Consider the following 16,022-nt stretch of genomic DNA (forward strand, 5'->3'; position numbering starts at 1 on the left):
CTATATGTATCTGTGTAAATTATAGATTATGAAATGTTTATGGTTCAGTAGTAATACACAAACCTATTTTGGTATATTTATTTTATTAGTTCAAAAATAATTATTAGTCATTTCAGTAATATCTATCACTACTGTGTGCATTGATATGAAAGTATTGGGGTAGTTGAGTAAACTTGCTATGTGGTTATTGTAATAGCTGTCACGTGTCAGTATTGTATCTGACACGTAATTTTATTTGCATATCTACTCCTTATACATGTGTGAAATTAACTAAAGGTGCATACATGCGGGACGATGTGCTGTATGAACGATATTGGTGAAAGATTTTTCTCAAACTTTCTGTATTGCAGAACAAACTATATGGGGTGTACACATTGAAAGATATCTGTTAAAGAAATCTTTCAGTGAATTCATCCTGCCACATCTCTGAACAGGCAATTCTTGACGATATCGTCAGATTGGCCTACATGTAGGGAAAACAAAATGTATCCTTATCGCCCAGCGGTACCACGCATCGTTGGTCATTCACTGCATACACACTGAACGAAATGAATGATACATTTCGTTGAACAATATCGTATTCATCCATAACGTTCATAAAAATCGTCCCGTCTGTATGCACCTTAAGTGACTATGAAAGATGTGCTAGGTCTCATCAAGAGCCTTTCACAACATTTAGTTATACCTAAAACGTATTGCTTTTTTTTTTTTTACTTATTTAACCTATAGACTACATTATCAGCTATTAATAATGTAGCTACCTTTAGTTTGTAGCACAGGTAGAAGTGCCTAGCCATTGAGACCTACTCTGAGCTATTCTCTGCTATCTTTACAAAGAACCTGCCCAGTTTTTCCATAGTGAATGGATGACATAATTTGTTTATCATACACTCCTTGTGATGGCTTTGCGTATATTGTGTGCGCACGTTACCTGTTCTGTACATGCTAAATTGAGGGAAGAGCTAAATACAGATGTAACCACCTGGGTGAATTTACCCTAGGGGAGATAACTTGCAGACAATATCAGATCCAGGGTTATAGGTACTTTATTCGGGCTGTAGTCGGCATCCTGACAGTCAGAATTCAGACGCTCACAATAACGGCTTCGGGGTCCCGACGGGTCAAAATGCAGACAACTTTAAAGGTAAGTATTAAGTGGAGGGTAAGGCTGCGGGAGGGGAGGCTTAGGAGTAGGCTGTGGGAGGGTAGGGTTAGGGTTAAACTGTGTTGGGGTAAGGGTGTGGGAGGGGTACCTTAAGAGTTAGGGTAAGCCTTAGAATACTTAACGAAAATCGTCGGGATTTCCACCGTTAGCATTCTGCTGTCGGCATTTCGACCGTTGGGATACTGTACCCAACCCCTTTATTCTAATCTTAAGGTGCCCACACACAGCGACATTTTACACGATTTGGCCGATTTTGACGAATCGTGATGACGAATCGGGTAAAAAAAAGTACAAATCATGAGTTTATACTCACGAGCACGATGCCGATGCGCGTCCCCGCTCGTCGTACATCGCATCTTCTGATCTGCTGTGCTGTAGGGCGGATTAGCCAATCTGGGATACAATGCATTGGCTGCAAGATAGATCTTTAGTCAGATTGGACATTTTTAACTCCAAATCGTGATCACAACGGCAAGGGAGCTCCCGTGAAAGTTCATGAGGAAATTGGCCATAAAATCGTATCGTGAGGACATCGTTATGTGTGTGGGCACCTTTATAAGAGTAGTGAGCATTAAGATGTGTGAGAAATGTTCTTGAAAAAAAAAAATCCTTGAATATACTCTATTGAACAATTCTTTGCACTCTCATTACAGTTGCTTACAGTTTAGTTTATCCAATAAAAAATTACTTACAAATTATGCAATTTAAGGGCAACATTACATCATTTTAGCTTGTCTAAACACAATTAACAAATTGGTAATGTGTATTGCTGACTTTATGCCATCTACCTATGAGTTTAATGTGTAATTTAACATGGACTCTGCTAAACAATATTTATGTGGCAAAAGGGGACTTCCAAAAATGATTTGTAAAATATCTGTTTACGGCATTTTTTGTGGACTGCAGTCTTTTATTCTGCAAGCTCAACTACTAAATGTTTCCTTCCAAATGAAGGGTGGTGGTAGTTTCCTATGTTGGTATTGTTGTGGTCACTTAATGCTTATATTTTATGTTCAAGATAACACTTTTCCCAAGTCAAAAAGAAAGTTAAAAAAATAAAATAAAAAATTCTAAATTCTATTGACTTAAACATTTTGCGTTTGAAAGAGCTGGGAATTTCCATTTGCTTTTGATAGAGCTTGGGAGTTTCCATTGTTCATGTTCTATTAAAGGTGACGTTATAGTTAGTATTCTGTATCATACTACCGAACTTTCTCTATTATGTAGTTTTCAGGATATTTGATGATTGGTAAGTTCATTCTATTTGTGTTTATTTTTTTCTATAGTTAAATATACAGTAAAGCACCTATTAACTTAACAAATTTAGATAGAGTACTTTGGATAATCACTTTTCCAGATAATTGTATATATATTTATATACTGTATGTAGTTTATTCATAATTTTACAATACAGTTTAGTTTTTATGGGCTAAAATACCATGAAATATAATTTTTTGTACATCGTGTTCGGAGAATTGGCCCCTTGTATAATTGGAGTTTGGATAAACTGCGTTCTACTGTCATTGTTTTAGGACTATTAATCTAAATATAGATAATTGAAAGTTGTTATGTTTTCTTTCTTTTCAAGAATTCAGAAAGAACTTGCAGAGATAACACTGGACCCTCCACCAAACTGCAGGTAAGTGACAATCTTATGGAGATTGCTTTTCAAACGGTCTTTGCTTGATGTGTAGAGGCTTTGTGGTTAATGACTTCCGCTCCTCATTTTGACTTGGTAGTGGTACAATTATAATTATGTTGCTTGAGAAAGTATGAAACAGAGCTGGTTCATTTGAATCCAGGAATTATTCACTATCTCCGCTCTTATCAATTGTTCTATTTTTGGGCTCTGTCTTTGTTTATACCTGTGTTTTCGTACATTGTGTGAAAGAATCATAGCAAAGCTGCATCCTAATTGATTTGTTGACAGCATTTATGAAGTGCAACAAGCTTTTGGCCTGAGCAAAGTCTCTGGGTTCTAGTGAATAGAATTCTCAGGAATCTATTGGTACATTCTACAGCATGGAGACATGTTCAGAATGCACCAGTAAAGATGCTCTTTCTTTTTCTTTTTTTCTTGAAAATATACACCCTACAGCATACCTGCCCCCTCTGTGTAGTCATTAGGTTCACCCAAATGAGAAACGTTCATCATATATTATTAGATTGTGATATATAGTTTGTTTTTTGGTCTTTGTTGGTAGATCTGCTTTGTGTAAGACCTTAAAAAGCTGTTTTAGGAGGTGTTTCATGTATGTTGTACTGTCACTGCTTCTTTTATGTTAAAACTATCACACACAAGGAAATTGTTATACTTGGCAAGACCAATTAAAAAATGTGATTAGTTTAAAGGTGAAGTTGTCTAGTTGAGCAGTGATGTTATTAAACATGTCTATCAGAAGTAATGCTATTACTATTTACATTTAGGGCACACTTTAATGTTTTAAAGTTGATTTGGTTTGGTCTGTAAGTAAAACAGTAACACTCAAAGCCCTAAATAGACACGTTTTATATAGGAAGTGACCTTTTAGTAATTGCCTTTGATGCATATTTTAGTTTGAGGGGATAAATACTTGCTTTCTACATTAAATCTTATTTGAAGAGTGCACAGTGTGTTTGCTTTCATAGGATTGCCAGACCCAGTTCTTGCAATATCATTTTTTTTAGTAGACTGCTAATTTACACAACAATATCCTAAAGATACTAACAGATATACACAAGAATCAGCTGCTGGAAAAACGGAAATGTTTTTGCTAAAACAATGACATCTTTAGTGTTGTGATGAAAGGTCACGTTGAGAGATTCATACATCTTGCGGAATAAAGAAAAACATGTTATCTACTGCTGCTTTGTTGTCTGAGCGATAAATCCACAGAGTCCTGAATACATTGCTGCATATCTGTTGGATTATTCAAATAATGACTACTAATGCAGCATGCTTGGTTTGAGTGTGATTTACAGTAGATGCGTATCTCTTTTCTCATGCTCCCAGTGCATTGCTGAGATAAATAGCATTATGACTTTTGCTGGGCAGTGTAAGTGATATTACCTCATTGTTGATCTATTACCCCATTTTGTTTAATTACTGTTTAGTTTCCAATTACAAAGCACAATATGCTGGCACTGTAAATTACTAAATAGTACAGTGAAAAGTCCTCGCAAGAGTCACTTCCACCTGGTTTGATTAACTCACATTTAAGGAATCTTATTTTGGTCCTTGATCACTTTGACATACATACCCCTCAGTTCTCAGGCCTATCTCCTTCTCCTTTGTTTCCTCCTACCTCTCCCCTCTGATTTCCTTTCTCCTCCTCTTTTATATTCATCTATTCCCTTCTTCCACTATTCCACTTGCTCATTCTTCCCTCTTCTTTTCCCCTAGTAGTGGTACATACCTTGTACTTTTTATCCCTTTCTCTATTTTTTTTTTCTTTCCATCTATATCAACTGTAGTACCAATGGTTTTTCGTTGTCACACTGCCGTGTATCATTTTGCAATATGTTTCGACTGAATGTGAGAACTGTTTGCTTCTTTTGTTTCTTGTTATTTTATAAAATGATAAATGAAGAGTGCGTAGAAAAAATAATACAGTGAAAATACAGTAATTGGCAAAGCCAGCTGCTTATGCCGGGAACACTTTAGGCAATTATCGGACAGATCCTCTGATTATTAACGGATCAGGCTGATAATTGTATAGTTTATTGCCACGGCCGATCAGCGATGACTGGACAGTCCGGCATGAAAAATCTTCAAACATGTCCGATTGGTCGGCGGCATGTGGCAGTGTATACACTGCCACGTACAAACCCGCCCAGTGTTTCCCCTGTGCCGCAGGGGACGAATGGGTAAATGTCTCTTCACTTGGGGAGGAAATCAGATATCATGGCCATACACTGTGACATATTTTATCTCGCAGTGTATGGCCACGATATTTGATGGGTGTCAGGCTGTCTGATAAAGAGGGTGTTTTAATTGTTTTATAAGTGCCCAAATGTAATGGGTGCCCTTCGGAGCAATTCAATTCCCCTCATAGGATGCGAGTGCTGGGCGTGTGCACCCATAAGCACCAGGTTTAGCCGTGCAAAGTGGTTCAACCTGTCCAAAGTTCTCTTCGGGTGCCCAAAGTGCCGACTTGTAGCACATTTCTGCTCACCACCTTGGGAGGCGGAGAGCAGAAATGTGTGTTCCGTCGGGCACCCAAGAGAAATAGCCGCAGGTACAAACAAATTGAATCACTCCTGTAATGTCTGTTGGTCTGATAGACAATTTATATGACAATGTATGCCCAGCTTCAGTAGAGGCTGAATCACCAAGCAAGGGTGGTGGTTCAAAGAGGGTAAAGTGATTCATACATCAACACTCACAAAAAAAAATTCACAAATTCTGTGATACACTAGCAATCTACAGCCCAGATTGGTCTGTAAAATCCAACATGTTGGACAACCTGATTCACTAATTCCAGTCACTTTTTGGTCAAAATATGCAATCTATGTTGCAGATTTTTTTACACAATCATTTGCCCCAATTGATTGCTGATGTATGGGGCCTTAAGGTAGAGCTGTGTCTTTAAAAACTTTTTGTATTTGTGTTTATGGGGTGATTGCAGGATTTGTAGAATTGGTACTACAATACCGTGTATAACGAACAGGCAGAGATTAAAGTTCTTCTATTATTTTAAGCGTACTGGCATGTAGACCCTACTTGCACATGACATATTTACAAAATACAATTGCTGTGCTTGTATTAGTGTTCATTCTAGCACCCTGCATGTAATCGGCAAGGAGAGCATATTTTGATTTTGACGGGCTAAATTTTATACACGGCGTATCGCTGCAGTAGCTGTAGTGATACATCATGTTTAAATGTTGTCCTTCAAAATTAAAATATGCTTTCCTCACCAATTATATGCAGGGTGCTAGAATGAACGCTATTGTATAATAGTAATGGTCTCATGTTTCTTTAATATATGTATGTTATGCACAATTTTGTGTTAATGTTATAGCAAAATGTATATATGCAGTACTTGAAGATAAAATCCTAGCTTTCCCTCGCGTCTAACATGCCTTAATGTTCTCCTATGGCCTACTGACAGTGGAGATTGCCATGTTGTAAGCTGAACTAATATTCATGAGGATGCAATCTCATTAGCTCACAGTGAACCAGCGGTACTTCACGCTTCATTAATGTTACTAGTGAATTATTCTCCAGAATATTATCTCAGCCCGTAAAATAGCTGTCTCCACTGTGCAGAGACACAAGCGATATTGTCATTTTATGCAGTTGGTCTGTTGCTGAATCATGTTTTGTTGAATCCTGAATGTGGAATTTCAGCGAATTGGGGAACAGCCTAGAAGGGCAATGTATAATGTATATAGGTGCAATATGGACATGTTCGTGTTTACTGTTGGAATATGGAAGGTCAGTTTATATGTACTCTCCATGTTTGCATGAGTTTCCTCCAACAGTCCAAAAAATAGTTAACCCTAGATATTGAGTGTGTGTTTGTTAGAGACTAGACTGTAAGCTGTACAACTAAGCACTATAGAAATAAGCAGAAGTTCAATGTGTATAAAGGTGAAATATGAAGACCTGTTTATAGTGGTGAAATATGGAAGATTGTGTGTTAAGGTCACAAGTAAAATTCCAGTGGATAAAAGTGAAATAAAGAAGACCCATATAAATGTGAAATTTGTAAAGCTGGTTGCACTCTAGCCTATATAATAGTTTTTACTTCTCTGAAATGGCAATAAGAGAACAAGTATTGCACCTTGGTAGTGCCTGTACTTCTGCAATGCTTCTTAAATAGGGCTCCCCATGTAAGCCTATAGAAACCCTGCATTTGCCCCTAAGTGTATGAGTGGACTATAGAAGACCAGTAGATAAATGTGAAATATGGCAGACAGATGACTTTGGTAAGAGAGGTGTAAAAAGGCAAAATATAGAAGTTCAGTGTATATGTGTGAAAAATGGAGCTTCAGTGTATTAGGGTGAAGTGTATAAGGTTCAGATATGGAAAGGTGTTGTGTAAGAATGAGATACTATAAAACAAATATGTAAAATGCATTCAAGAATTTAACACTAATCAGGTTTTTAAAGCTGTCTATAACACTTGTCGCTGTTTTATTCACACTTGTTAATTAAAGTGGAAGAGTAAAATACTATATATTTTATTGGCATGTAGCAACATGGTATGTTTCACATTTTATGATCCACATGTAGCTAGTTAATATGTTCCAAGACTCCGCAATGCAATCAGGATGCTGTGCTTGTTATGTAACATACCATTGCTATTAGGAAGTATAGTTTCATTCACAGTGTCAATTATTATCTGTAAAGGTGCCCATCCACTAGACGACAGGCAAAAGACTGCACTATTACGACAATTGTAATCGTGCAGTCGTTTGTCTGTCTGTGAGTTGCCCACACTGAACGAGCAGACGTGCAGTGAAGGCACATGAATCATCTGCAAACAGGTTGAACCTGACGATATCGTCAGGTTGTACAACATATTTGTACGATGATAGATGTCTAAACGACCAGCGGGAGCGTTGATCGCTGGTCATTTTAGAAATTTTTTAAACTGCAAACAATTTTCTAACGATATCGTTATCGTTCAATCGCTCAATTTAATCGTCTAGTGGATGTGTGCCTTAAGGTGGGCTGTGAATAAAGGTTGCATAGATGCAACTGATTTTAATAGACAATGTCCACTAAAGTGTAAGATGTCCACGACAGTTTGTATACCAAATGTTTGAGTGCTCTAGCACATACAGGACAGTCACCAGAAAAGAGCGCAGCTCCAGTGTGCGTACTTTGCAGCTGACACTGGTATGTTGGTAATTGTTCGAGATAAAAAAGCCGCATGTTTCCTGGGACTGCCTCAGTGTATGCAGTGCAACCGTCAGAAAGAAGTGGGCACACATCATGCCCACTGTAGTCCCCTCTTACATTTGTGTTGCTGAATTCCTTGTAATAAAGGAAATATATGAGTAATATACCAATCCAAGATCTCATTGGTGTGAATGATTGGAGTATCTAAGCTTTAAATGATTGGGGAAGCTAGTTTTATGATATGCCTAGTAAAGACAATTTCCATTGTGCAATGTCTACTAGGCGTATCAATAAAACACTAGCTACCCCAATCTACTGGTTTTTAAGACAATTTCCATTGTGCAATGTGTAAAACCAGCAGATTGGGGAAGTAAAGACACCTAGTAAAGACAATTTCCATTGTGCAATGTGTAAAACCAGCACTATTCTACTGTCATTGCTGAACTATTACAAATACCTTGATATCATAGTCTTGTTGTTCTCTAAATAATGCATTATACATGGGATGTCAGATGTCTAGTACATAGAATGCTGTGTATTTAAATTATGTTTTAAACTATATTTAAATGTAATGTTACCTTGCATACCTTCTGGAGGCTGACATCGCATCAAGGAGCTGTCACAGTGGGCAGCATCACCTCTTGCTGCATAGTCAGTTTATGTCAGCCGCTTTGCCCTGATTAGCAATGTAAAATGGAACTTGTAAATGAGAAAGTGATAATAACATATTTTCCTGCATACATAAGAGTCACTTATTTATTATATCATGCAGGTTTGAATATAATTGAATTCTGTATGCACTAGAAAGTAATGCTTGGGGCTTAGTTAGTAAAATGGGTCTCTGCAAATCTTGGCAACATTCAAGATGTTATCTTTAATTTCCTAAACTGTCCTGTTGCTACTTCAGCACATTTCTTCCATATAAGTCCCATAGGGCAGAGGTTCCCAAACACGGTCCTCCCGGCACCCCAACAGTTCAGGTTTTAGAGAGATCCATGGTTAAGCACAGTTGGTTAAATTGACGAAGGTACTAATTAAGTCACCTGTTGTCAAGCATGGATATCCTTAAAACCTGGACTGTTAGGCTGCCGTGAGGACCATGTTTGTAAACCTGTGCCATAGGGAGAGATTTATCAAACGGTGGAGAGAGATAAAGTACCAACCAATCAGCTCCTAACTACCATTTTTCAAACGCAGCCTGTAAAGTAACAGATGCTGATTGGGTTGGTACTTTATCTCTCTCCAAGGTTTGATAGATCTACCCAATAGTCTTTTGTCCATCTTGATCAAGTGGGGTTTGTACTGAATGGGAAGGCATCTGACAATACAATTATCGGCCTAGCGTCACATACACAGGAACAGTTTGTGCTGCTCTCATTAGCAGTGGTGGATTTCCCACTAGGCACATGCCTAGGGGGTGCCACCTGTTAGCGGCACAGCAGACAGGCCCCCCCTCCTGCATCAGAGCAGCTGCTAATCCTTTTTTTCTTGTATGTAACAGTACCAGCGGGAAGATGGTGGGAGGGGGGTTGCAGAGAGATTGAGGCTACCTTCTGGGTCCTGGTGGCTTCAGCTTCAGGACCAGCCGGTCCCGGCCATCATGAAGGGGCGGAGCCATAGACATCTGTGTTTATGCAGAGCTGTCCAGTAGCTGTGATAGCTGGCTCTAAATAAACACAGTCAGCTATGGCTCCGGCCAATAATGTTAAGGCCTGACCTTTGCCACTGCTCATTAGATGCGGAAAAGGCCTTTGGCTGAATTGGGAATACATGCAACATGTTCATTCCCTGTTCGGCTTTCGTGGGTCTATCCTTAACTCTGTATTAGTTCTTTATAAAGATCCCTCAGCAAAGGTAAGTAAAGTGTTTCTGTCCACATTATCTCTCTGCCTGCTGGTTTTTGTTGCTGTGGAATCTCTTGCAGAAAAAATGTGGTCCTCTGCGGTATTTCCAGGGTTCTTGTCTAAAAGTAGTGCAAATAAAGGATGTCTGTTCGCTTATGACGTCTTACTTTTTGTCACTAAACCTCCAACCTCTGTACCTGCGCTGCATAACATTTTAAACAGGGGTTTAAATATACTTGGAGAAATGTTTCCTTCACCTATTTAGGTATACAAGTCCCAGCCTTGACTAAAGATGTATTTGAGGTTAATTTAACGCCAATATTTTCCCATTTGTCTGCCCTTATTACTACTTGGAGTGCTTCCTAGGTTGGGTTGTGTGGCTGCATTTAATATTACATTACTCCTGAAATTGATGTACCATTATCACACTATCCCTTAGATTTCTGATAAATGCACTGTCCAGTTGCGTTGGGAATCTGGTCTCTATTGCACTTTTATCTTTCAACAATGGAAACACATTCATACTAATTTCTTTCACAACTCAAGTCATGTTAAGATGCATGTTAAATTACTCCATACGCTATATCTGACTGAATAAACTTCATAAAATGTGGCCATCCTATAGAACTGTTATTTATCAACGGTAACTGTTACAATACTGAACTGTGTAGTGTAAGCTTATTTAACCTAAAAGTTAGACACAGACAGACAGATAGATAGAAATGGTAAAATGTAGGTAGGATATGATTTATAACCTCAATAAGATAATCACGTGACTTGCTATAGAACTGTTATTTGTCAATTGTAAAATTTGCCTGCTGACTGTGTAGTGTAAGCTTATTTTAACCTAAATGATTGTTAGATAGCTATCAATGGCAAAATGCAAGCAGGAGATGATTTTTTTCACCAGAGTATACTGACCATGTGACTTGTTACATCATAAACAGCCTTTGTGATGTCACTCAGCTTTGGTAGAAAGGTCACCATTTTGTAGAGAGCTGTCAGTTATCAACTGTATCTGCTGATATGAAATGTGTAAGGTATGCTTATTTTAACCTAAATGTTATATATGAAAATGTTAGATTGCATTGCGGAAATGTGATTTATAGCATCAATAGTCTGATCATATAAAACTGTCAGTTACTAACTGTATTTGTTTTTTGCCTACTGACTGTAATGTAAGCTTCTTTAAATATAAATGTAGCGTTCCCGCTTGGCTGTTTTAGCGGGGCGCGGCGCCCTGCCCTCCTTCTGGAGGGCAAAAAGCACCCTACCCTCCAGGAGGAGGGCAAAAAGCGCCCTGCCCTAACAGCCTGCGGGAGCCGTTCTCACCCGCGGGACGCAGCGTCCCGCGGGTGGAGAAACATGCAGTGACCCGGTCACCGCCGGAGAATAGACGCCGGGCGCATGCGCCCGGCATCTATTCTCCCTGTCTGCAGGGCTTGGGGGCTGCCCGGCGTGTCCGTAAGTGCCGGGCACGCCCCCAAGAGTGACGAAAAGGGACGCGTCTTATAGACACGCCCCCTTTTCCGATGACCACGCCCCCTTCTCGGCCGCGCGCGCGCTCCTTCCGCGCGCGCACGGGCATGCCCTCTCTAGCTCCGGCGCCCTGCCTGCCGCCGGAGCTAGAGGGAACACTATAAATGATAGCAATGGTAAAATGCAGGTAGGATGTGATTTACAACCTTAATAGGTTGATTATGTGACTTACTATAGAACTGTTCGTTATCAACTGTATCTATTAATATGCCTATTGACCTTGTTAAGTAAGGTTATTTTAATCTAAATGATAGATTATAAATAGTGTTGGCAAAATGCATGCAGGAGGTGATTTTTCTTTCTCTGTACACTGACCATGTGATTGTTACATCATAAATAGGCTTTGTGATATCACCCAGCTTTTGTAGAATGGTCAACATTTTGTAGAGAACTGTCAGTTATTAACGACCTACTAGTATGACATGTTACAATGTAAGGTATGCTTATTTTAACCTATATGTTATAAATGAAAATAATGTTAGATAGCATTGGTGAAATGCATGTAGGTTGTGATTTATAACCGCAATAGGCTAATCATGTGATTTGATATAAAACTGTTAGTTATTAACTAGATTTGTTAATATGCCTACTGACTGTGTAGTGAAAGCTTATTTTAATGGAAATGATATATAGTTAGATAGCAATGGCAAAATGCATGCAGGAGATGATTTTATTACCTAAGTAAACTTACCACGTGACTTGTTACGTCATAAACAGCCTTTGTGATGTCACTCAGCTTTGGTATAAAGGTCACAATTTTGTAGAGTGCTCTTAGTTACCAACTATACTGTATCTGCTGAAATGACATGTCACAATGTGAGGTAAGCTTATTTTAACCTAAATTTAATATATAAAAATAATGATGGGTATGGTGAAATGCAGGTAGGATGTGATTTATAACCTCAATAGGCTGATCATGTGACTTGCTATAAAACTTGGTAATATCTGTATTTGTTAACCACTTGCCTGGCACAGTCGTATCAGATACGACCATACCAGACTGGGCTTTAACTGACATGGTCGTATCTGATACGACCAGTCAGAGATGCCCACTGGGCGGCTGCGGGAAGCTAATCTTCCTGCGGCCGCCTACATCAGAGGGACCTGCTGGTCCCTCTGCAACAGCAGCTGCCCCGCCAGTTTGTCCCGATCACTGCTGGCCACAGTGATCGGACATCCGGCGGCACCCCCCTCCCGTGCGGCTCCAGGCTCCAGTGTATCCCGATCTCTGTGGCCAGCAGTGATCGGGCAGCCGGCGCCACTTTATCTGCTCCTGGCGTGGGCTGGGTCCCCTTCCCCCGGCGCTTCAGTTTCCTCGAGCCGGACTACCCTCTTCCGGCGCTGCACTGAGTCCCCGAGCAGCTCTCCTTCCTGCGCGGCTGGGTCCCCTTCCCGGCGCTGTAGTAATGTCCCCGGGCCTGCTCACCCTCTTCTTCTGGCGCTGAAGGGACTCCCCGCTCCAGCCCACCCTCCACCTCCTCCTCCTCCTCCTCCAGGCGCGGCGTCGGCAGCAGCGGCTGCTGAAGTTTACTTACCTCCTCTTCCCGTCAGCAGCTGCTGGGTGACCGGCGGCAGCTGCCGCTCTGTGTCCATCTCCTCCGGGCCCGGTGGCTGCTGATGTCTGCCCACCTTCTCCTTCGGCCCGGCGGCGGCTGCCGCTTAGAGCCCAGCGACCTCCCCCTTCTCCTCTCGGCGCAGCTGTCAGTGACTGGGTGAGTGCTTCATGTCTCCCCCTCGGAGCAGTGATCAGACAGTGGTAGTGAGTGCGTGTGTATATGTGTGTGTGTGTGTGTGTGTGTGTGTGTATGTATATATATATATATATTAATATATGTGTACATGTGTATATACATGTACTGTATGTATATACTGTATATTATATATGTGTGTGTATATATACATTACACACATGTATATATACATGTACTGTATGTTTGTGTGTATATATATATATACACCCATATATATGCATATATACTGTATATGTGTATAGTTTGTGTGTGCAGCCCCCCAACCAATGTCATGGAAACATCGGTGGCTGCGGTCTCAAACAATCGATTGTTTATTGCTGTCAATGGCTATCACTACAGTATACCATAAAAAATTTTATGATATATGGTGTTTAAAAAAATAAATGCGTTGGAATAGTTTTAAAAAGGTGTTCTTGACCTAATTCAATTATAAAAACAAAACGACAATTTCGGTGCGGTTTTGGGGAAAAAAATTTGTCAGTTAAGTGCTTAATATGCCTACTGACTGTGTAGTGTAAGCTTATTTATCCTAAATGATAGATAGATTTGGTGAAATGAAGGTATACCCTTAACAGGTTGATCATGTGACTTGCTAAAGTTCTGTCGGGTATCTGTTAATATGTCTGTTGACCTTGTTATGTGAGGTGATTTTAATCTAAATGATATATCGATTATAAATAGTTAGCAATGACAAACTGCATGCAGAAGGTGGGTCTTCACCTCAGTATATTCACCATTTGACTTCTTACATCGTAAACAACCTTTGTGATGTCACTCTGTTTTGGTAGAAAGGTCAGAATTTTAATGCCAGATAATACGCCGTCTGGTGCTGAAAATGTTGAAGGTTCTATACTGAGAAGGAGGAGCTGTAATCAGTGCTTTGTGGGTGTGACCAGAGCCAAGTGCATGTACCCCACTGCCTCCCTAAATACATAAAAATAGAGAAAAAGATATAATTTTGTGAGGAAAACTATTTTAATACTTATGAGTTATGGCTGACTGTGTGATCAGCTAGGCAGCTGGTCATCATCATGCTGATGATAGGCCTATATTTATGTGGAGGCCTGAAGCTGTTGGTCCATCTGCCCCATTGTTAATTAGGCCCTGACTATTTTGTAGAGAACTGTGAGCTAACAACTGTATCTGCTGATGTGCCATCTCACAATGTAAGGAATGCTTACTTTAACCTAAATGTCATATGAATATAATGGGGGCGATTTAATTCGGTGTGAATTGAATAGCAACAGGAAGGAGCTTCCAAAGCTATTCAATTCAGAGCGCTGTTTAGACAGACTAACAATTTCTCCTCGCACCCTTCCAGAAATCTGACTAAAGTGTTGGCCGCAAGGCTGATTTCCTCCTTAGCGTGGTGCTAAACAGCTGGCAATTTAGGCGGAGAATGCTGGTTCTCGCGACTAAACACCAAGGTTCAGTCGTGAGAACCGGCGTTCTCCAACTTAACTACTTCCATCCCAGTGCTATTCAATTCACTCTGAATTGAATCACCCCCAGTGTTAGATGGATGGCAATGGTAAAATGCAGGAAGGATGAGATTTATAAGCTCAGTATGTTGATCATGTGACTTGCTATAGAAATGTCAGTTATCAACTGTATCTGTTAATGTCTATTGACTTTGTTATGTAAGGTTGTTTTAACCCAAAGGATAGATTGATTCTGCAAATACTGTCACATTCTAATGAATAGTTTCATAGACCAAACTGTCATACTAGTGATTTTGTAGTTCATGTCACTAGGTATAGGAAATCCGCATTTTAATGGATTGAGAAAATCGCAGTCAGAAAATACTGCACAATAGAAAACACTGTACAATAGCAATAGAATGTATTGGCCCCCTTTTGCATTTTTCACATTTTATTTTCTACATCAAGAGATCAAAATACTCTTGTATCAAATGAAAAAAAAATACTGTGCTCATTAAAAATACAAAATAGATAATCAATAAGTATTTACCCCATTTGCTGAAATACTTCCTTATAATCCCTGGATCAAACGGTTCTCTTCAGAGGTCATAATTGTTTAGGAAGCATCCTCTGTTGTGTTTCAACTGATTTCAAAATAAGTTTGTATCTGTGAAACATTCCACAGTTGGTCATTGCTATTAATAAAGACTATCAAAAGGAAATCCAGGAAAAGTTATTGAAAAACACCAATCAGTGAAGGATATAGAATGATTTAAACTATTTGTGATATCCCACAGAGCACTATCAAGTCTATTATAAAAAAAAGTAGAGAGAATATCTCAAAGCTGCCACTTTATCTAGAACAGACTGACCTCTAAAACTTATAATGCATGCTAGAAGGGCCGTTTATAGAGAACCCGCTAAAATCCTATTGAATCTGTGGCCGAGTTCCATTATTCACTAGTAGACTCTGTCATGGAACAATAACGACCTGGGCAATTCATAAACCTCTATGGGAAGGGGAGGTGGGTGGGGGGGATAAGAATAAGAAAGTAAGAAAAATAATCTTGCTTACAGCCTGCCAGCATGAGGTCCTCAGACCAAGTGGAGGAATGTTCATGGTCTGATGAGACAGTAGTAAACATTTGGCTTCTGCATTAGGTTCTATTCTTGTTGCAAGCTTAATACCGCACATCTTCCTAAGAACACTGTGCCTACAGCGTAACATGGTGGTGGGGACATAATGCTGTAGGGATGTTTGTCTATCTTAGGGGCTAACACACTTGTCTAAATGAAGTGGTACAAGAAGTATGAAAGCTATAGAGAAATCTTTGCGGACATTTTGCTTCATTCTGCAAGAGACCTAGAAGTTGGGAGAAAATTAATTTTCCAGCAGAGTAATGAATCAAAGCCTACAGCAACATCCTCATTAGAGTGGCTTAAATAAAAGGGAATCTGGAATGGCCCAAT

The 16,022-nt window shown here is 39.7% G+C and overlaps 1 protein-coding gene across 1 annotated transcript in view; it reads left to right on the top strand.

The window, feature by feature from the left end:
• LOC148535285 (ubiquitin-conjugating enzyme E2 E2) overlaps window positions 1-16,022 on the top strand; it is a 317,853-nt gene that overhangs the window by 43,821 nt on the left and 258,010 nt on the right. The window contains exon 3 of the mRNA XM_088463465.1: window positions 2,754-2,804. Coding sequence (XP_088319591.1) covers window positions 2,754-2,804 — 51 coding nt within the window. The remainder of the gene's footprint in view (window positions 1-2,753; window positions 2,805-16,022) is intronic.

This window comes from Taudactylus pleione, unplaced genomic scaffold (genome assembly GCF_031769625.1).
Source record: "Taudactylus pleione unplaced genomic scaffold, aTauple2 ptg000053l, whole genome shotgun sequence".
In the NCBI taxonomy this organism is placed as follows: Eukaryota; Metazoa; Chordata; class Amphibia; order Anura; family Myobatrachidae; genus Taudactylus; species Taudactylus pleione.